Here is a 23,347-nt window from a genome sequence, read left to right as displayed (position 1 = left end):
GTGCCTTCAACAATTATTCAAACGACAAAGCCTTAAGGTCACAGATCATAGCAGGGTGCGAGACCATGGTTTTTTGCAAACTCCTGCTACGAAAACCTTGATCCCTAGACGAAATACTACGGCTGGCAAGGTCCAACGCGGCAGTCGAGTTACAGGCGGAGCCCATGGGTAGCATGAAGGTGACCAGGCCTCACCTTGAAACAGTCAGCAAAATAGTGACAACCTCAACACAACGGAGATATAACGACTAGTTTTGCTACATGTGTGGGTACTTGCTCTGCCATAGGCCAGCTATGTTCGGCATGCAGAGGTGAGAATCACTTCAAGGCGGTGTGCAGGATATCTCATAGTCAAGCGTGAGGTCAGGGATCGAATGTCACAATGCCAAGGAAAAAGAAGAGGGCACTCCCCAACTGTACGGGGCAGACACAACAACAGGTGCGTGGCCACAGGCGACTTTAAGAAAGAAAAGAACACCTGAAGACAAGTGACAGACAGCTGCCCAAGTGCCAGTCACATCGCACCTCGACGTCACAACCCCTAGAGGTGAACACAAAGGCATATCAGATATCTTGTGGAATGGTCCTAGTCAGATAGGGGCTCCAGCTGCTTATCCACAGAGGAGCTAAGAAGGAGGGGCTATCTTTATGCTTTAGCAAACCCAACAGCGAAGGAACAGAGCCCCACCCTATTGCTACAAATCAACAAACTACAGGAAGAATTCCTTGTGGACACAGGGGAGGGGCAACTGTGAATGTTATAAGCGAATAGATTTACAGCTCATACCACAGGGCCCCCAACTTAAACCAGCTGAGGTGGTCCCTATGGCTAGAAAACACCACTGTCATGCAAAGGATAATTCTAAGCCGAATGCAGATATAAAACACAAGCCAAGAAATTGCAAATACACGTGCAGAGGCCACAGCAGATTTATGAGCAACATTAAGAGGAACCTCCAGATTGCCATCTCACTGGATAACCCCGTTGAGAAACCTCTGTACCAACTCCTCGACTACTGAAACACTTCCCACAGAACGACGGGCACGGCACCCTCTAAGATCATGTTTGGTTGAAACATCAGAACACGATTGCCTCATCTCTCACTCCTGGGAGAATCCTACGCTGAAAATCGGTCCATCCATGAGAGAACAGGATGAACAGGCCGAGGAGAAAATGAAGAACTATGCTGATGCCAAAAGACATGTTCGTCAATCAACCCTACAAGTGGGTGACACAGTAGTTGTAAGACAGCCCCAAAGCCATAAGCATACATCTGCTTTCAACAGCGGCCTCTTGTTGGTCATGTATACAAAAGGGTCACAGACAACAGCAGAGGATGGAAAGAGACCTATAACCCGCAATTCATCACAATTCAAAAAGACATCCCAGAGAGTGCTGAGAAGGTGTGGAGGAGAAAATACGAAAGAGTAGAATCTGACATCTCTTACGACGGAGATGCAGAAGAGTCCGTTAGTGTAATATGGAGCATAGAGGATGATCACAGTCCAGCCCATACAGAGCCTGAGTGGAACATCCAAAACGCCCTCTGAGAGCGAGAAACAGACCTTAGAGACTCATTGAAGTGATGGACTATGTATGAACTGAGCACTTGTGATGTCGAGAAGCTGCAGAGGAGGCCATGTGACTGGAGCGACCTAGCTGGAGCACGGGAGAGGGGAGGGAGGAAGTGGAGTAGTCAGGTTGAACTGAGAACACGAGTGAATGTAGATGTGTTATAACAGCTGCCTGTGTCCGCGCTTTATTTGATATAGCCAGGCACTGTGTGAGTGAGCCGATCTTGTGGCATGGAAGAACCCTGTCCAGGAAGATATCAGAAACAAACATGTTATGTATTCCAAACCTCAAGGCCATACTCGCCTTGCTACTGACTCAAAGCTTCAGAACATGAAAAGGCTGCTGGTGTTTTCACAGAGCTTTGAACGGTTGAACGCTCGTGATACAAGGCGTGAGTCCAGAGTTTCAGAGCGAACAGAGTCATGTTATAGAAAAGCTGCAGCTGGGAAGCCAAGCTTACCAAAGGAAGAGGGCCATTGAACAAAGCATTCACGTATTTTGTGGATAGGCCCAAAAGAGAAACCTACATGTAGCCCAACGGGCCCAGGAAAGTAGCCAAATATAGCCCAACCTTCTCTGGCTGCAAAAAGAAAGATCACTCCGCAGCCCTATCTTTAAAAGTGGCACAGACTCATTACACGGTACAGTTCTACTGATTGGGAGAAAATGAGTTAAACAAGCCACTATTGGATTACACTGGCGTAAGGGAATAGTTTCTTACCTGTAACTCCATTTCTCCAGCATTGGTATCTTTCATGGATTCACATGCTTAGAATATTCCCCGTCGTCAGACTGGGACCCCTCGGTACACATATATAGCCTTTTCCTATAAACTTCCAACACTTTTGTGTCCTATCTACGTCCTTTTAGGACCCGCCTACGCATGCTCCGTAGGCCGTCCCAGTATAAGAGGCCCGCCCCTTCAAATTATTGAAACAGATGGCGCAGGACTGCTCTTCCCATCTGCACCTTGTCTGCATGCTGCCTGGCAAGGCAGTAGTGGCGGGTAAACGTGTGGGGCACTGACCATGCCGCGGCCTGGCATATGTCTGTTAGCGGAATTCCTGCCCATAATGCTGCTGAGGAGGACGTTAATCTCGTAGAATGGGCTCTAGGATGCCCTTGCAGCGGCCTTCTGGCCTTGGAGTGGCAAAACGCAATCGTCGATGAGACCCATCGAGCCAATCCTTGCTTAGAGATTGCTTTTCCTCTCGTCGACGGACCATATGCGATGAACAGTTGTCGAGTAGACCTGAGTTCCTGTATACGATGTAGGTAAAATTTCAGGGCCCTCTTAACGTCCAAGGTATGAAGAGCTTTTTCTGCTGCCGATGATGGGGCCGCGAAGAAAGTAGGGAGAACAATGGATGAGTATTTGTGATACACTGTAGGAACTTTTGGGACGAACGTAGGATTAGTTGCCAGGACTACCTTGTCTTTAAAGAATCTTAGGTATGGCGGGTCTACGACCAACGCTTGCAGTTCCGAGATTCTCCTAGCTGATGTGATAGCAATTAAGAATGCCAACTTCCACGATATGAATTTCATGTCCGACGTGGCCATAGGCTCAAAGGGTGGTTTCATCAAGCCTGCCAAGACTATGTTGAGACTCCATGTTGGTGGGAAACGTTTTACCGGGGGAAAAGTTCGCAATAAAGTCTGTCGCTGAATAGAGGAGACGACTGTCTCTTCCTCGTGAACCTAGAGATGGCCGCCAGGTGCACCATTATCGATGTGAAAGATAAACCCCCCTCCGCCAAGAGAAGCAGGTAAGGTAGAACTTGCTCCGGAGTCACCTTCAACGGCTGTAGGCCTTGTTGTCCTCAACACCATTCACAGAACCTCTGCCACTTATAGGTGTAAGATTTGTTGGTAGAAGGGGCCCGAGCCGCCTGCAGAATTTTCTGACAATCCTCCGAAACGTCTAAGGCACCGAACTCCGAAAAGTCAGGAGCCAGGCTGTAAGGTTGAGACTGTCCGGGTCGTGATGCCACACCGTGCCTTTGTCCCGGGACAGTAGGTTCGGGACTCTCGGAAACGCTATTGGATGTTCCAGCGACAGGTGAAGCAGGTCGGAAAACCACAGTTGCCGCGGCCAGTACGGTGCCACTAGAATTACCCGGCAACTGTATCTGCGTATCCACTGTACTGTCCTCCGTATGAGGGGAAACGGAGGAAAAGCATAAAGGAACATGTCCCTCCATGGGAAGGAGAATGCCTCCCCCATGGAACCCTCCTGAGGCCATCTGCTTGCAAATTGCTCGCATTTCTTGTTTTCCTTGGTTGCGAAAACGTCCAGTGGGGGGTGACCCCATTTCTCGAAAACTTTCATTAGCTGAACTGTGTCCATTTCCCATTCGTGTATCTGGGCCATCCTTCTGCTGAGGGAATCTGCTTGCGAATTTCTCACTCCCGGGAGATGGTGAGCCACGATGGAAATCTCGTGCTTTAATGCCCAATGCCATGTTTTCTGGGCCTCTATGGAAAGAGTCCTTGATCGCGTCCCTCCTTGTGTTCTCAAATAAAACATGGCCGTCGTATTGTCCGTCAGCACTCGTACTCTCGATCCCTTGATGTGTGGTAGGAATGCCTTCAAGGCCCATCGTACTGCTCTGAGCTCTAACACGTTTATGTGTAGGAGTGACTCCGTTTGAGACCATGACCTTGCGTTTGAAGAGTACCCATGTGAGCTCCCCATCCGGTTAGGGACGCATCCGTGACTATGGTTCGCTGGAACTCCGGTTCCTGTAGGGGTACACCGTTGTTCAGATTGTGGAAACTCTGCCACCACTGAAGGGTCCGAAGCAGCTTGTCGTCGTTGATGGTTATCTTGTCTGACCATGATCCTTGGGCCTGTGTCCATCGGTCCGCGAGGAATTCCTGGACTGGCCTCATGAATAGGCGACAGTTTGACACCAGATGGATGCAGGATGCCATGGCTCCTAGGACCGAAACGTATTTCCTCACTGAGAGCCTGGTGGTTCGTCGTAGTCGGCTCGCCAGCTGATTGAGTTTTGAGGTTCTGTCGAGGGAAGGCTTCACTAGCCCCGACTGGGTCTCGAACTGTGCCCCCAGGAACACCAACGTTCTCGATGGCCGCAGAGAGGATTTTTTGAAGTTTATGGCAAATCCCAGCTGTTGTAGAAGCTGCATGGTGGCTTGCAAACTTGTGTTGGTCGACGCTGGGGAGGATCCCCTTACCAGCCAGTCGTCGAGGTATGGGTATACGTGGTGGCCTTGCTTCCTTAGCCAGGCCGCTACTGGGGCCAGGCATTTCGTGAACGTTCTGGGGGAGGTCTTGAGCCCAAAGGGAAGAACCGTGAACTGGTAGTGAGTCCGCCCTATTACAAACCTCAGGAACTTCCTGTGTTTCCGACACATTGGAATATGGAAGTACGCGTCCTGTAAATCCAGGGACGCTAGAAAATCCCCTTCTTGAACGGCTCGGATCACTTCTTGCAGCGTGAGCATTTTGAATTTCAGGCTCTTTAAAGACTTGTTGAGATCACGTAAGTCTAAAATAGGACGCCGTTTGGCTTTTTTACGACGAAGTATCTTGAGTAGACTCCTTGACCTTTCTGTGATGTTGGAACTAATTCTATCACGCCCTTTGCTAACATGAGTGTTACCTCTTGTTGCAGTATCCTCAGATGGGAATGAGCGGTGAACGCAGGTGGAATGTGCGGAGGGCTGTGCTTGAATTGTAGAGAGTGGCCGTTCCTTATAGTGTCCAGCACCCATTGATCCGTCGTTATTCGTTCCCATTCGGCGACATAGGCTGATACTCTTCCCCCCAGAACGGTGTGTTGTTCGTCATTGCTGATCTTTATTTTGCTTGTCTCTCGACGACGACGGATAGGATGGTCTCTTCCTGGACGTCTGGAAGTTTCGGCGTCGGTTTGCAGTTTGGGAAGCACGCCTGTATCCCTTGGAGGGGTAAGCCGACCTACCAAAGGATCTGTCTCCCGTAGCAGAGAATCTGGAATTACCTGAAGCCCCTCTAAAGGGACGAAAAGACTTGTAGCTTCGGCCACTCTGGAGGGCACCCAATGAACGTTCCGTGTCCGAGTCCTCTTTCATTCCCTTTAGGGCCTCGTCTACCTTCTCTCCGAATAGAAGGTCTCCCTCAAAGGGCATATCTAATACTTTGTATTGTACCTCTGGTCTGAAGTAGGTACACTTAAGCCATGACTGTCGTTGTAATACGACCCCATTATTGACTTGCTTGAAGCCCGACTCAGCGAGGTCAACCGCGATGTTTATTGCGTGATTGGAGGCTTCCTCACCCTCTTGGACAAGTAACATCGCTGCCTGCCTATGCTCTTCCGGGAGATGATCCAGCAACGGCGCCAGCCTGTGCCACATTTCTCTGTCGTATCTGGCTACAATAGCCAGAGAGTTTGCAGCCTTTACTGTAGTTGCTCCCACGGATAGCACTTTTTTGCCAAAGGCATCCTGACGTCGTGCCTCGTTTTCAGGCGGAGTCGTGCACTTGTGCTGGGCCTTCGCCTTCCTCGCCGCTGCTGCCGACACCACCGAATCAGGCGTTGGTTGGGAGGATAAACACTTGGGGGTAGACTCTGGAGCCTTAAACTTTTTCTCAAGGCGTCCTTTCACTGCCGGCTCCGAAAAGGGGTGACGCATTGTCTGCAAACCCTCCTTCCACACGTGGTCTAGTATGGGTATTGAAAACACTGACCTCCTTCTCTTACCCATGTGGTCGAACAAAAAACAGTCCTTTTTCTGTTCTTCCTGGGACAAACCAAATTCCTTACACGCCTTCTCCATCATAGAATGGAATGATGCAATGTCGTCCGGGGGGGACGGGTGAGCTGGGCTTCTTGGGGTTTCTAACTCCACCTCTGACTGCCAGGTTGGATCCCTGGAGGGGGATGATGAGATATCCGACATGGCTCCCCTGTCAGACTCCGAATCTGGCAGCTCACCTTCCTCTTGGGGTGCCAGTGGTGCTGAGATTTTTCGTGCGTAAGTGTGTCAGTGGACGGGACGGGCCCGGCTCGTCGACGGGTGACTGTGGCAGGTTTACCTGAGGTAGTCTCTGGTCCAACGACTGTACTAAAGACTGAAGCGTGGACAGAATCTCCAACGACAAAACAGAATGAGGATAGAGAAGAGGGGCAGACACCGGAATTCCGGATCCCCTCGTCGTCGACTTGTCAACCACTCGTAGCCCGAGGTCTGCCGGGCCAGCTATTCTCCCGCTCTCGTCCTCCCCCGAGGACAGCGACACAGCCTGTTCCTGCATTAAAGTATCCGGGGGGATCGGATCAAAAACTTCAGGCCTCCAGGCCTCCTGTAGAACCTCTTTTGACGAGGCCACCGTCGCAGTCGTTGTCGGTGGGATGGTGGATACCACATGCGTCAGTGGCAGGGTGGAGGCCGATGACTGGACCGCCGTCGACGACAGTGGCTTAGCAGGTGGTTTAGGCGGTCCCGCCTTTTCCACACTTGGCCTGCCTTTACGCGACTCTCGCCTCGTGGTCGATCTATGGTGACCGCCCGAGGAGGATTTCGGCCTTTCCTTGTCGTGCTTTTTTGATGAAGATGACTATTTTTTCGACGAGGATTCTCTAGCTGAATGACTCCGAGATGACTCTTTTTCCGTCGGTCGAGATTTCTTCGCCGGTGGTTCCGACAAGGAAGCGCGGTGTGATGTTTTTGCTGATTGTGTGGAGCCTACCTCCGAAGGGGGGTATGCCCCCGCTCCATCATTCAACCATCCCACCAACCGTCGATTTCAGTCTTTGAGGGTCTTTTGAGAAAACCCTTTGCATATGTCGCAGTTATCAGCCGAATGATGAGGGTGGAGACAGTATATACAATCCATATGTCCGTCCCCCTCGTAAACTTTTTTCAAGCCGCACGTCGCGCACGGACGGAACAGCGCTTTTCCTGACATGGAGGAAAATTTCCCCTAACTCCAACTCCAGCACAACCTTGTACAAAATAGTAAGACGACGCGAGGAGATCCCACTACTTGGAGATGGTTGAAATCTGAAGGGGAGCCGTGGGGGCGGGCCTCTTATACTGGGACGGCCTACGGAGCATGCGTAGGCGGGTCCTTAAAGGACGTAGATAGGACACAAAAGTGTCGGAAGTTTTCCTATAGGAAAAGGCTATATATGTGTACCGAGGGGTCCCAGTCTGACGACGGGGAATATTCTAAGCATGTGAATCCATGAAAGATCCAATGCTGGAGAATATTTGTGTGTCGGACGATTATGCCACTGCAATTCCGGTTGCCATGCCAACCCCAAAGTCAGCTTTATGGCACCTTTTACACTCTCTCTATAGCAATGGTGTTCGTGATAGTTTGGCTACCAAAATGCACCGAAACAAATTCACTTCTGGTAAAAGGGACAACCAGAGGCGAAATAACTGGGTCTGTTTGAGAATGATATTCAGAGGGTCCCACCTGTTCCTTACGCTACCAATGTCTTACCCGAATATGCGCTTCTTCAGGTTTTAGGTAGCTACAGTAAGTGTTTAAATTCTGATAACTACACATTATCTACAGTCTAGCAGTTTACTAGTTTTATGTACTGCACAGAACATTAACAACAGTATGCCATCAATGAAGTGAACTTTTTACCACGCTAGCTCTCATTAAATGCATCTATTCAAAATACATTTTCAAAAAAGGTAAAGGAGAGTATCAATGACGTGACTCAACCCCAGTACTCCTGACTGTTTGCTTCCCCCATGCCATTGTAATAACGATTACTTCATCAGTTCTCTGGCTATTTATGGATTTTCAACACACGTGCCTGAGGAGATACTCCCATGTATCCACATGATATAAACCACCCGAGGACACGCACGCATTCAACAACATCCCCAGCATTGTGCACAAAACAGAAACCTTGTTGAACTCTCTACTCATTGTTGCCTCACCTGATTGGTCAGGTTGGACTGCTCTTCTCTCTGGTTCAAAGGTCAACAGGATGGGTCGGCAGACATTAATACTGTTACACAGCATCTTCAGAATATGCATAAAGACATCTTCTGTCTCTTCCTCAGTCTGAAAAAAAACGCACAGGCACAATTGCAGGGTCAGAGACTAAAAGGGGTATGTTTGTGTTACAGCTCTTCGAGAATGGTTCGCCCAGCACTTTTGAGAACTGCAAGGAGACATTCTCGCTGTCGGAAGCAGATAGGGACTCTTATGCTCAAATCCGACACTGGATAATGCACCCACTCGTAAACCAAGGGGCCACGTGGGCCCTATATCCCAGTGAACTCATGCTCCTGGATGGCTCTCGGAGGGGGGGACATCTCCAGGCTGCACAGGCTTCTGCAGGGCGACTTAACTACCCTGTGTCCCAGCTACATGACCAAATGGGAAAGAGACCTAGGACACTCGATAGAGGACAAAACATGGGTGGATATTTGGGAAAGAAACTATTCCTCCTCAAACTGTGTGACAAATAAAAAATGTGCCCTTAAACTGCTATACAGTGGGTATTATCCCCCGGCATGCTTGCACCCGCTTGAAGAGCTCCCTAAACACAATGTGCTGGAGGGAATGTGGGGCTCAAGGAACCTATTTCCTTATGTGGTGGGCATGCCCCCTCGCTGAGTCGTTCTGGGAAAAGGTGAGTCAAAACTATTGAAGCCATCACCTGGGTCTGACTTCCTTTGGATCCCGAAGTGACCCTATTGGACAACAAATCTAATCACCCAGCTCATGGCTAGCGGCAAAGATCACGATTGCCTGAACCTGGAAGTCTCCCGAGGGCCATCGGCTATCCTTATGGTGGGTAAAGGTCTGGAATATTCTGGTGGCATAGAAGGTGACAGCAGCCAGGGAAGGCACAGACATTTGGTCCCCAATCTTAGAGTATGACCGGAACTTCCTGGTGCAAGCGCATGAGCGACAATTAGTGAAAGTGTTCTTGCAAGACCATTGAGAGCAAAGTTGTTGGCTCAACTGGGCCGAACACGACTTGGGAGAGGACGGGGGGCTGGGGGCATTGGGAGGTGGGTATGGACTGTGCAAATTTTGTACATGCTGTGTATGAATATATGCCTGTTCCATTGTCGGAATTCCTACTATGGTCACAGCCGTTTTAAATACAAGTTGTTAAAAAAAATGTGAAATCAATGGCAAATGAACATGTATTGTGCAAGGGTAGCATTCATAGGTGTAATATCGTGAAGATCTGCTGTGTGTCTTACCCTGCGTTCAGCACTCCTGGCCCAGAGCTGAACACTGATATCCCCCAGGCTCAAGATGTGGCGCCGTAACCCCTCCCATAGTGAGGGGGATAGCCTGAGTAGGTCGACCACATGCTGGTTCCTGCAATGCACCAGAGCCTCCGATGAGCCATCCTCCACGACAATCCTCAGGGAGAAACATGAGTAATGTGTAAGACACAGACAACCGAGGAGAAGGCATTCCAGTTAGTGGCTAAGTTAGGTCACAGGACAGTCAACTAAAGTAGTGGACAGAATGGTTGCTATGCAGTGCACTTAGTTGTGGAAAGGTTAAAGCATTACCCAGTTACAGCAGCTGATGTACATTAGGCAGTGGAGATGTAGTGCCAGTGGGGGTGTACTGCTGCTTAAATGAGGCACCACCGGGGGAAGACTAAAGACTAAATAGTCCATGGAGGCACTGTCTAGAACTTACTTGGCATAGGCTTGAAAGACACCATTCTGCGAAAGGCAGGTGGAGATATTCTGACTGCACTGGCCCTACGTGGGAGGAGAAGATGAGATGAAGTACAAGGTAAGCAAACTAAACAAGGGCCAAGGCTGTTAGCCTTCTACCCGCAGCAGCAAAACAACCGTAACTTCAGTCATCCTAAACTCCAATAACAAACAGCTGAGGCCCATAGATATGCTACACTCCACATTAGCAATGCCAACTACAAGCAGTAAATTGTTGATGCCATCTTTTTTTTAATTATTATTTTATTTTATCGTGCAATAATTATTGTGCAATAGCCAACATTTGACTTTTAACACTTACAAAGTAATACATATAAAAGATGAAACTGAAACACTTCAATCGATTTGCAAACTCCATTAGCTAAATTATTCAATTAAAAGAAAGACTATATCACAAACACTAAATGAAGACAGGAAAAACATGGAAGGTCTAAACAAAAGCAGCAGAAGACAGCACATTTCAAGATAAGGGAGCTATTAGGTCTCCAAAAGTCTGCATTTTGCAGAAACAAATCCATTGAACAAACAAAAAGAAAAAGGGAAGCACTGGCTCGGACCTACAAGCCTCTGATTACCAATCACTGCCTTCTCTCCACATCAAATCTCAACCACAAATCAAATTAAGTTCCCTTAGGGCTCTGACGAGTTCCATTGAGAGACTAGACTCCTGACCTGAGGATAATCGTCCCCAGAATTTGTTGGTGTTTAGCCAGGAAACGTGATGAACAAACCTACCAAATCTTCTAACCCTCATACTCCAAATACCCGGGCAATTAGATAGTAAGTGTTTAGATGTTTGAGTATCGTTGTTATGACACTTATCACAATTCGGTACTGTTTTTCCTTCGCTATCTCTAATGGTCAAAATCTCTAGAGTTGGGAGTAGGTTTAAGCAGAATCTAAGGAAGGATAATCCAAGACAAAGATCAGGTGATTTTATTTTAGATAGGATGGGACCATAGATCGTCGCCTGCCAACCACTGTAAAGGAGGCAGATCTCTTTGCCCTCCTCATACTGTCTATGGTATCTATCCAATCACACTGTTTCTTCTTTTCTTTTACCTTATCTGTATTCTTGAGGAGGAGATCAGCATCACAGTCCACTCTCGCTAATATTTCCGAGCATCTCTGCTGGAATTTGGACAGAAACCCATTTTTACCAATTTCCTCGAATAGTGTGTTCTTGGGAGGGTCTAAGACTGATTTGTACAATGTCAACCACTTCCATTGCAGCCATGATCTGAGGAACGCAAGAGCTAATTCATAACAAAGAGAGACTATTGGCACGCAATCCAGTAATCCAAGTGCGTGTTTCCACAATAGAGCTTCAAATGTGTCCCACTCAATATCCATGGCTAAAGAGTTGTAATCCAAACCAAAAAGGACTATCAGGACTACTTTACCTATAGTAAATCTCACAAGAGGGAGTATGGAGAATTTGAAAAATTGGGATCTGTTTTTTTTCATTTGTGCTCCCAACTTTACCACTTTTATCTCAATTGATCGCAGCAAGCTGCATTTCGTTGGAAAAGAGCTGATTGTTGCTCCCAGACAGGTCAATTCCGAGAAGGTCTCAATAGGGAGTTGGTCCAGATTCCAGACATAGTGCTTTACTATCCTTCTAGGTTGTTTAAATCTTATTATCTTGGAATTCGCTGAATTGATGGTAAGATTATTATTTCGGGCATAATTTTCTAAAGCAGACAGAAGACGCTGCAGCACTACTTGAGAATGATCCATGACTACAACATCATCTGTGTAGGCCAACCATTTAATTTTTGTTTTCCAAGTACCGGGGATATTAAACCTATGTCCTTCAGCCACCCCGCTAGATCTGCCATGAACAGAATGAACAGAAAAGGAGCTAGCAGGCATCTCTGTTGGACCTCTCTCTCTAACCTGATCGGGTTTGACAATAGGCCTGATCTACAAAGTCTCACCCGCATAGAGTTGTTATAATGTAACTCTCTCAGGATTGACAAAAGACTAGGAGAAATGCCCCAACCATGCATTTTTTTCCATAGGAGATTCCTATCAATAGTATGAAAGGCTTCAGACATCCCAGTCCTCGAAAGCTAAGGGTGGAGGACATCAGATAGCCAATAGACAGTTACAAGGCCCTATTTGATATCACAACGCTGAGGTGCGTGGTGGGTCAGAAGGACAGACACTTTTTTCTTCCATTTCCAGACTTTTATGGAAAAAGAAAAGAAAAGAAAACTCTTGAATACCCCTAAGCCAATGGTCATCCCTACCTAACACAAACTAACTAGGGTGCTTGTTAGTCTTCGGTGTGTCCAAAAGGAAGATCTGTCCTCAGTCTAAAGCTAAACTATTCTGTCCCTACAATGATCAAAACCACTTGCCACAGGAGAATGCCTCCCTTCTCCTGTGGTCTGCTTTTCAGCACAATCACTTTATTAACTTAATCAAAGATCATTCTTGGCAACTATTTTGACCAGTTCATACAGTTCAGAAACAGGGCTCTTCAGATTCTCTCTTGTGTCCTTGACATCTTGCTTCCCCTTCTGAGGTTATTATTTCCTTGCTCTTTAGTTAGTACACTTCTGTAGACACTGTCCACTATTTCTCCTGGCTAGGCCAATCATAAGGATTCTCAGATGAACTTTTGTTCCTCTCTTTCTCTTGATAGTCGCTGAGACTAGTATACACATTCCCAAAACGATTCTCACTTCTGTGGTTTTACTGGGACGAGTAGGAGTGTACCACTTCTTTCTTCTTCTTTAGTATTACTGGGATGAGTATGTGGTTCAATACTAAATTGGGCACCGCTTTCTTTGCACTTAGTATATAGATATATATATGTCAGTACCCTTGTTTCATCATGTGCATACTATATTAAACTTCTAGCACATTTAAGGCCTCTTATTTCACAGGATAATGCAGAGACTATTGTGAGAGCAATAGTAGGCTCAAAAATAGACTACTGCTCTAGCCTTCTTATTGGAATCAATAAGGCTGACTGTAACAGGCTACAAATATGTCAAAATGGGGCTATTAGAGCCGTTATGAAACTTAAATATAGAGACCATGTCACATCAGCGAGACATGAGCTTCACTGGCTACCTGTGGCCTCTAGATTCCTATTCCACACTCTGACTATTGTACATAAGTGCAGATCTGGGAACATGCCTGGATATTTACAACAGCTATTATCCACAAGAACTAATATAAGATCATTGAGGTCAAATAATTTGTACCTCCTATCTGAAACAAAGTACCACACTGTTAGAGTAGCCAATTCAGCTTTCTTTGCCAATCGACCCAGAGTCTGGAATGCTCTCCCACTGGAGCTCAGATCCATGGACTCCTTAGAATTGTTTAAGAAAAGATAAAAGACCTACCTGTTCCACTAAACAACTCTGATGCCCCCGATATACTTTCTTGTTGCCCTGCTTCATGAATATGCTTTTTGTTTCTTGTTAGTTCTGTCTTGTAGTGCCCTCATGTCCTCGGGTTTATGGTTGCGCTATATAAATGTATTAAAGTAAAGTAAAGAAGGTTTTCTGAAAATTGTATAATTTGTTTCCAGATTGTGTGTGGGGTGTAGCCCACTATATAGTGCCACTGTGTAAGGCACTGAATGATAAGCAAAACGAGAGAACCTAGGCTAATTAGCCTTCGGTGTGGGCCGCACAACCTATTACCCCACTAAGGGTTAATTTTACTTGGTCGCTCCGAGCGCGTTGTTGTGCCCGCCTCCCTTCCCCCTTCAGCCACTTCCTGGTGCTCCTTTCCCTTCCCGCCTCCCTGACCGCCCACCCCCCCTGATTGGCTGCCTGGCTATTCCTTCCTGGACTAAGCGACGGATGCTCCCCCCACTCGCTTGTTTATTCAGCGGAGCGGGTGAGAGCAGTCGCGGTGACTGCAGGCCAAGCCCTGCCAGGCCCTCTGGGCCTCATGTGAGCATTTTTGTGCATTTTTAATTATTTTGCTGGCCGCGCTCCGAGTGCGTTGTTGTGCCCGCCCCCCGCCCCCTTCAGCCACTTCCTGGTGCTCCTCTCCCTTCCCGCCTCCCTGCCTGCCCATACCCCCCCGCCCCTTCCTCACCTCCTTCTGCCTCATATCTGTTCCTCCTGGGTAGCCCCCCTGCCCGGCAGCCCCTCGGCTAAGGGCCCCTTAGGCAAAGGGCGGCTCCTTGGGTGCGGCTCCCTCTGTGTCTGCAGGTGTCCACAAGGGACGCCAGGCGCCAGTTATCACCTTGCTTTCTCCACCTGCTCTCCCGGCCCACCCCACCTTCACCTGTTCACTTCACTCGCATGGTGTCTACTCTTCACTGTGTTCCGCAATTTGTGGTAAACTAGGGCTTTTTCTCCCCTCGCAGGATTCTCAAACTTAGGTGGCCTCTCCACTGGGTACCTAATACGCATTTACTGTGTTACTGTAGTTGTTTCTGAAATGTGGTAAACTAGGGCTTTTTCTCCCCTTGCAGGATTCTCAAACTTAGGTGGCCTCTCCACTGGGTACCTAATACGCATTTACTGTGTTACTGTAGTTGTTCTGAAATGTGGTAAACTAGGGCTTGCCGCTCACTTCCTGTCCGCTTGCTCTCGTCTGTCTCCCCCCCCCACTCCCTCCTATTGCATGGTGCTCTCTTCTCTAACTGCTTCTCCATTGACTATCCTGCTCTCCTTACTAAATCTGGTAGGAAAAAGTTTAAAAAGGACATCCTGGTCTCCAACCCAGGCCTCCCTATCGCTGACACCTACACTAGTGCCTCCTCCAAGGAAACTCTCACTGACATCCTCTTTTTCATGCCTTCGCCTGACCTATGGACCCTTCATATTGTCTCTGTGCTCTCTCCGTTCTCCTCTTCTCCCATTAATAGTGGCACCCGTTGGGATGTCCTCTTGGCCCCCTTCCACTCCTCTAAGGCCATCATTAATGTCTACACTAATGGGACCGTCTTGGTCCAAGGCCCTCAGGCCAACCTTCACCTCTTTGATAGACGCTTCCCACGCCTCATCAACTTCCTTTCCTCTCCTGCTGTCCCCCCTCCTCTGTCCTCGGCTACCTTGCCTCCACCCTCCATCCCTGCCCCCTCTCGTGCGCCTTCTTCACCTCCGCAGGGTGTACCTCTGATCTGTACCCCTCCCAGGAAGTCCTTCAAGGTTGGCAACCTTCTCCACCTTGCCACTCTTAACTCTCGCTCTACCATCAAACATTCCTCTGACACCTGTCGCCTTCTTGAGGAACTGGACCTTGACGTCCTCGGTCTCACTGAGACATGGTTCACGGCCAGCTCTGCCACCAGCTTTGACACACTCCTAACTGACGGTTACAAGATCATCTCTATGCCCAGGCCCAACCGTGCTGGGGGGGGGAGTGGCCCTTATCTTCCCTGAGTGGATTCCTGCCACTGTCACTCCTACGCAGACCTACTCCTCTTTTGAATGCCTTGTCTGCCGACTCTCTCTCTCTCTCCTAGCCATTCCCTTACCGTGGCTACTATCTATCGGCCACCTGGTCAAATTTCCTCCTTCCTCTCCCAGTGGGCGGACCACTCCTCCTCACTCCTGTCCTCAACTACTCAACTCCTCTTTCTTGGAGACTTCAACATCCACCTGGATGCCTCCTGTCCCCCCTCTGGACTCTTTCGCGACCTCTGTGACTCTCTCTCACTCTCTATTCTCCCGCCTTGGCCGACTCATTCTGCAGGGCACACCCTCGATGCTCTGATCTCTTCTGACCTTCCTCTTTCCGTCCCTCTCTCCACTCCTCTCTCCTGGAGTGATCACTTCCTCCTATCCTCCCACCTCACCTTCCCTACCCCACCCCACAGGCAAAGCCACCCTCATCACTGCCACCCTCCTTCTCGGTCATCCGACCCATGAAGCGCGTGCCAGTTGAGGCTTTCGCTGCCACCTTCTCGCCCCTCCATCCCCCTTCGGCTGACTCCCCCCCTGACACAGCCCTCTCCACGCTCCACTCTGCTATATCTGATACTCTTAATATTCTTGCCCTGTCATGAGAATCCGCCTGAAGCCCAAAGCCAAATGTAACTCCTGGTTTGACTCAGATCTCGTCACCCTAAAACGCAAGTGCAGGGTGGCAGAGAGGAAATGGCGTGCTTCATGTTCATCCTCTGACAAACTGGCCTGCCGCCTGCTCCAAAGGCACTACCGGCTCAACGTTCTCACCAAGAAGAGAGCCCTTATCCAAGCCCGCATCTCTGCGGCATCTAACAATTCGGCCGAACTCTTTAAAATCTGCAAGGAGCTGGCCAACCATGCTGCAGTCTCTACGTTTCCTATTCCCTCCCAGACCCTCTGCACGGCACTGGCCTCTCACTTCATCTCTAAAACTCAGGACATCCTTTCCTCGCTCTCCTCCTATCATCTCCCTCCCTCTATTCCCTGCTCTTCCTCTGGCCCTTCTGCAGCCACCCCTCCTCCCTCCTTCTCTGCTTTTCCCCTTTTCTCTGCTGACAAGGTTTCCAGACAAGTCCGATCTATGAAAGTCTTGTCAAAACAGGTTCACCCCTGTTTCTCCAAAACTATCAAGGACCACATCGACTCCCTGGCTCCTGCCCTGGCTGACTTTTGCAATCACTCCTTCACCGCTGGACTCTTCCCATCCCCCCTTAAGCACTCCCTTGTGCACCCTCTTCTTAAGAAACCCTCTTCTGACCCCTCCTGCCAGGCTAACTATCGCCCAAACTCCATCACTCCCTTCCTGGGCAAGCTCCTGGAGAAACTGGCCATCTCCCAGCTTAATCTCCATGCTGAATCTGTTGGTAGTCTTCATGACCATCAGTCTGGCTTCAGAGCTGCCAGAAGCACGGAAACTGCTCTCCTGAATATCCGTGAGGACCTGCTCTCGAACCTTGACTCCAACACTCCGTGTGTTCTCATTTTGCTCCATCTCTCTTCTGCCTTTGATACTGTCAACCATGCCATCCTGCTCAACCGTCTCTGTGATAACCTGGGTATCACTGGTCAGGCTCTGGCGTGGCTGACCTCTTTCCTCTCCAATCGACCCTCCCAAGTCCAACTGGGGTCCTTCATCTCTGACGTCTTTTTCTCTACCTGTGGTGTCCCCCATGGATCTAACCTCTCTCCCTGGCTGTTCAACCAGTATCTGGCACTCCTTGCCCACCGCATCGCCACTCTCTGCCCCAACTTTCAGTGCTATGCGGATGATACCCAGCTCATTTTCAGGCTACCCTCGGCCTCCTCCTCTCCTTCCCTCATCTCTGACTGTCTTTCTGCTATCCAGGAATGGTGTGCCGCCAATGACCTCTGCCTTAATGCCAGTAAGACTGAGATTCTACTCATCGGCACAGCCACTCCCTCCTTCACTGCAGCTCTCTGGCCGGCCTCTCTTGGCCCTCCTCCTGCTCCTACCTGCAAGGCAAAAACCCTTGGGGTCATCTTCGACTCCACACTCTCCTTCTCTCCTCACATATCTGACGTCTCTAAGAAGTCAAACTACCAGCTGCACCTCCTCAGAGGTATTCTTCCTTTCCTCTCCTTCCCCCAGAAGCTCACTGTCTCCCGAGCCTGGTTCTCTCGAAACTGGACTACTGTAACAGCCTCTATCTAAATCTGCCTGCCTCTACCCTCCGCCCTCTTCAACTTATCCAGAACAGGACTGCGAGACTTGTCCTTGGCCTCAAGCCCAGGGACCGTATCTCTCCAGGACTGAAATCTCTACACTGGCTCCAGTGGCTGCAAGGATTTATTTCAAAACCCTCTGCATTTTCCACAAGGCCTTCTGGGGCCTGGGGCCTAAATACCTTCAACTCTCTCTTCCTAAATATCTTCCTTCTCGAGCTCTTCGCTCATCCGCCTCCAACTCCCTCAGAGACAGCCGCTTCTCCAAGCAACGAGTTGGGAGTAGATCTCTCTACGCGGCAGGGGCCTCCCTCTGGAACAGCCTTCCTGCCTCCCTGAAACTTGAGGAGAACCATCTCCGGTTCCGGAAGCACCTCAAAACCTTCCTCTTTGCTTCTGCTTTCTCTCCCCCTCTCCCCTGCTTATTCTTGACTGAAACTGCACCGAATCTGCAACTGGGCCATTCTCACTGCTCTCGGTCCTTGGCCCTGCCACTCTCCAGCTGCACTGCCTCCCTGGCAACCCCTGCACTGCAGAACTGTCTCTGTATCCCTACAGCCCCCTTCCCAGCACTTGTCTGCACTTACCTTGCACTTGCCACCAGCAGACCCTATTATTTATCTTTTTTTCTACCCTGTACTCCACCCCTCCCTTTCCCCTTGCACTTTTCCCTTCCCTCTACCCATGCACTTGCGCGATCTGAATGATACCTGGCCTAGTAGGATCGTTGTCTGTCTTCCCTCTGTCCCCCACTCCCTGCCTAGGCGCGTTACACATGCCATATCATATCATATCATATCATATCATATCATAAGGTAATTCAATCTAATATAACTCATTCTTCTTAGTAATAATTCACTGATTCAGGTATAAAAGAATATAAGTTTTATTTCATAGCTATGAAATTAGTTGCGAGTCATGGCCTATGCATTTCGGGCACAAGGGTCCTTCATCAGGGCCTCATATTCTCGCCTGATCGGAGTTTAGCATTGGTTATACACACATTTAGAATCATAGCGTTTAATCAATTACTAATTGTGTGAATAGTACATATGAGGCACGTATCATGTTGATTGAGGTATGCATTACACTCTACGGGAAGGAAAAAGCGGCCAATCATGTACATGTGAGTTAATAAAGGTTGGAATTTTGCATTAGTCAAGTAATTAAACACATGCAAACATTGTATTCAGGGGATTCATGACCATAAGTGGGATGCCCACAAGACAAACGTACATAAAGAACATGTATGAGAAAGATGCATAAATAAAAACAGTGGGCCTCATTATGAGGTGGGCGGTAAGGGATTACCGGCACTGGTAAGGGCACCGGTGCCAGTAATCCCTTACCGCCCTACTACGAGTTCCCTTTGCGGGTCCTCCCTTAACGCCTGGTTTTTCCAGGCGTTGAGGACGGGACCTGCAAAGGGACTCTAGAGCTAATAACGGTACCGCAATTTGCGGTACTGTTATAAGCGCCTTCCCCATTCCCATTGAGCCCTATGGGGGCTCAAATGGGAATGGGGAAGGGCCCTGGTGAATGGGGAATTACTGGTCCCGCCAACCTTGGAATGGACCGGTAATTGCTCCATTCACCAGGGCGGAGCCGGTAAGATTTTGGAGGCAGCCATGGCGCTAATAGCGCCATGGCTGCCGCCAACCTCGTAATGAGGCCCAGTATCTATTAGCTCCTTCATTGACCATTAACAACGTTTTTAATTGAAAACAATTATGGCTGATGTTGATAGCTTAGGTTTCTAAATATATTGCATTTAAATTCATCACGTTGGGGGCCACATGCTTGTACGTCACCCCTCAGTGCCTGTTAGTGTAACACTAGATTAAACGTCAGTGGATTGTTAGTTACCGATATGATGCCGTTAATATGGCTGTGTTGTCTTTTTTGCAATTAATCTGTTGTTAAATGTATAAGATTGTGCAGTGCTAATTATAGCACTCAACTAAAGAAACATTGTGTATTTTAATATATGGGGCGTGTTGAGCGTGCCTAGCGAACCTCGTTTGGAAGCAGTTTAGTAAAATGTACATTTTATTCTTTGTTTTTAGGCTGAGTTTTAAACCTTTTTAGAAACTGTAACTCTTTGTTGATTTTCTGCTAATATTGTGAAGATTAGTATTAGGTGAACGAACCCAACAAGCTTTGAGTATTTCAGGCCATCTAGTTTCCATTTTGCTGTACTAACGCTATTTTGAAAGAGAGAAGTTTCCTTCTCTGCATACGTCAGACAGGCTAGAAACTACAATCCCCAGCAGGATTGTAGTTCCCAACTCCCATTTCCATAGAAACCCGGCGCGAATGCGCCGGCGCGCACGGGCAGGCACAGTCTGCTGCAGTCTGTGAAAGGAGGTGTAAGGAAGGTCCCGAAGTGAGCAAGCCTAATCTCTCTCTCAACTACGTAACTACTGCCACAGGCTAGAGGAGTAAGTTCTCTGCTGAGCAGATCACAATCCCACTAGATATTAGAATTACCCCTTCTCTGGCACATTGAGCGGGTGAGCTCCCTCACCTTCCCCCCCCCCATTGTTTGCATGGGAATTGAGTAAAGAGGAAGCCGACAGCCACTTACAACAGCCAACTAGCCCCCCAGCACTTTGCAACCGGATAAGCAACATGATGGATAGGGAGACAAGGCAGAAAATAGCCCACAAATGTGATAATGTTGCCTTAAAAGTGGGCCTGTTGAATACACGCTCTCTAAATAAGCATGCACACAGTGTCCACGACCTAATTATAGAAAGGGACCTGGACATTATGTGCATTACCGAAACATGGCTAAAAGACCCCATTGGTCCAGTAGGTATAAATGCAGTCCCAGAGGGATATATATTATACAATAAAAACAGAGATCAAGGACAGGGCGGAGAAGTAGCAGTTATAGCTAAAGGAGTGCTACACCTCTTTAAAGCAAATTTTGAATGTACAGGGTGCGACACTATTCAATTAAAACTAACTCACACACCAAACGACTGCTTGAACATTATTGTGATATACAGACCTCCCTCTCTGACCTCCGACTCCGAAAACGAAATATCTCTGCAAATAAGTTAACTGGTCTCAGACAATTCATCCACCATATTAGTGGGGGATATGAATAGGTAGAGAGGGAATCCAGGTGACAAAGAGGCCATCGCCTTTGAAAGTGCCATTAACAATCTGGCCTTCAAAATAGTAAATAACGAGCCCACCACCCTGCAGGGTAACCAGTTGGACTGGATCTGCGCAAACAGCATACAATCATCACAGATAAAGACAGAGCCATGTATATGGTCGGACCATAGTCTGGTGACTCTAGAGATACTCCTAACTTCCCCATTTAAGCAGTTAGAGAACCCACATGTGAAAGTTGTGAGTAGAAATTTTAAAGAAATAGGACCCGAGCAATTAAAACCATGCCTTCGTCAGATCCTCGAGTCCTTCTCAGTCAATGACGACTGCGAACATTTGTTAGCGAAATACACCAAACACATGCAGGCGATGATAGAAAAGTATGCACCACTAAAAAGCAAGCTGATAAGGAAAAACAGCAACAAGGGCAAATGGTATAATGAGCATACTAATAAACTTAAACAAGTAAAACATGCTAAAGAACGAATATGCAAAGGAGCCAAACACAGGAACACAGGGAGGACTGCAAATGCGCGGACCAAGCGTATAGAAAGGCAATTAAAGAAGCAAAGTCTAATTATTATAATAAAGAAATAGAGGCAGCTCCTAATTCGACCAGCAAACTCTTCGAAATACTCAAGGATATAGAAAAACCTAAGATCCTTTCTCCTCCACACATCCCTTCAAAGGAAGACTGTGACAGGGTACAAGAGGGTTTTGCGGCCAAAATATTAAAAGCAAGGAACAACATTATTCTGGCCACCAGCATAGAGACCCCCCCGGGAGAAAATCTCATTCAAAATGAGAGGGAGAGATTTAATTTTTCAGCGGTTTCAGAGGAAGAATTATGCAGGGTGATGTTGAAAATGAAACCAACCTCTTGCGCTGAAAACATCCTCCCTACTAAGATCATTTTGGATCATAAAGAACTCTTCGCACCTATCCTGACAAGGTTAGTGAATGCTTCCTTCTCAGAGGGAGCAGTCCCCGATGATATAAAAAATGTAACAATAATCCCGCTTGTAAAGAAGGCAGGTCTGGATCCTAAGGATCCAAGTAATCTCTGCCCTATTACAAACTCAAATTTTATTTTGAGAATTTTAGACAAAATAGCTACCAATCAGCTACAAAAATATGTGGAAACCGCAGATGTGTTACATCAACAACAATCAGGCTTTAGAGCTGCTCACAGCATAGAGTCAGCTATGCTGGATTTACAGACACACATGCTGGAACTGATAGAGAAAGCTAAACCCGGGTTACTCATGCTGCTGGATCTCAGCGCTGAGTTTGACCTGGTAGACCACCATCTACTCCAATCAGCTCTAGATAAATTAGTAGGGTGTTCGTCAAAAGCACAGGCTTGGCTAGCTTTCTTCCTAAACGACAGAAAGGCGAGAATACATTGGGGTGAAAATTTCTCAGAAGCAACCTCGATACTGTTTGGAGTCCCCCAGGGAGCTAGCTTGTCCCCACTTCTTTTTAATCTCTACATAAGAAGTCTCTGTTCCCTGCTAGAAAACATTGGTGTGTTTTTCACCAATTACGCCGATGACATGCAACTGATCTTCGAATTAACAAGAGACTATGCAGTAGACAGTGCAAAAATAGAGGAAATTTACAACATCATTGATACCTGGATGCAGAGGCACTGGATGTGTCTAAATAATACAAAAAACAAATTAATGGTTTTTGGATCAAATCAGGCCAGGTCCAAGTTGGACTCCCAATACAAGACTTTCTATATTAAAGAAGCCATCATACCAGTAGTATCTAAGGTAAAAACCCTGGGCATGTTGGTGGAAGCCTCATTAGGCTCCGGGGCTCAGGTTAACTATCTGTACAAAAACAATTTGTACTACCTGCGCATTTTGAGAGCAAGTAGATCCTTCATAAATGAGACAAATTCTGCTACTATCACAAGAGCAATCATGTTGTCCCGTTTAGATTATGGTAATGCATTGCTATTGGGAGCCTCTAAGAGAGAGCTGACAAAATGCCAAGTAATGCAAAATGATGCGGTTATTGCAGCAGCAGTATCTTTAAAAACACCTCAGTAGCGTGAAGTGCTGCGCGGAGAGCAGAAGGAGAGTGTGGTCTGCTGTGGCCACAGGTGGTCTGAGGGATTGATCCACTAACAAGCATCTAGGAATATCCAAGAACAGAGAGCAGCCCTCGCTTTTGTTTTCCTGCAGCGTATTCCAGATACTCCAGTGAGTTTAATCACAGTCTCACTAACAGCCACACAGGCTTTAAATAGCACTGCTGATAACACTGGTATAAAGTCTGTTTGTATTGTATTGCGAGCAGTGGTTCTCATATACTTTAAATTAACCCAAAATGAACACACAGAACATACCGCACCTTGCCTCCAT

The 23,347-nt window shown here is 47.8% G+C and overlaps 1 protein-coding gene across 1 annotated transcript in view; it reads right to left on the bottom strand.

Moving 5' to 3' along the window:
- Positions 1-23,347, bottom strand: part of CTC1 (CST telomere replication complex component 1) — a 1,003,059-nt gene that overhangs the window by 67,066 nt on the left and 912,646 nt on the right. Inside the window, exons 21-23 of the mRNA XM_069646446.1 lie at positions 10,229-10,293; positions 9,775-9,940; positions 8,491-8,617 (exon numbers count right to left, since the gene is read on the bottom strand). Coding sequence (XP_069502547.1) covers positions 8,491-8,617; positions 9,775-9,940; positions 10,229-10,293 — 358 coding nt within the window. The remainder of the gene's footprint in view (positions 1-8,490; positions 8,618-9,774; positions 9,941-10,228; positions 10,294-23,347) is intronic.

Source organism: Ambystoma mexicanum, chromosome 1p (assembly GCF_040938575.1).
Source record: "Ambystoma mexicanum isolate Mex_15411 chromosome 1p, UKY_AmexF1_1, whole genome shotgun sequence".
Taxonomy (NCBI): domain Eukaryota; kingdom Metazoa; phylum Chordata; class Amphibia; order Caudata; family Ambystomatidae; genus Ambystoma; species Ambystoma mexicanum.
The sequence above is the reverse complement of the archived record's forward strand: the minus strand, read 5'-3'. Positions and strand labels throughout refer to the sequence as shown.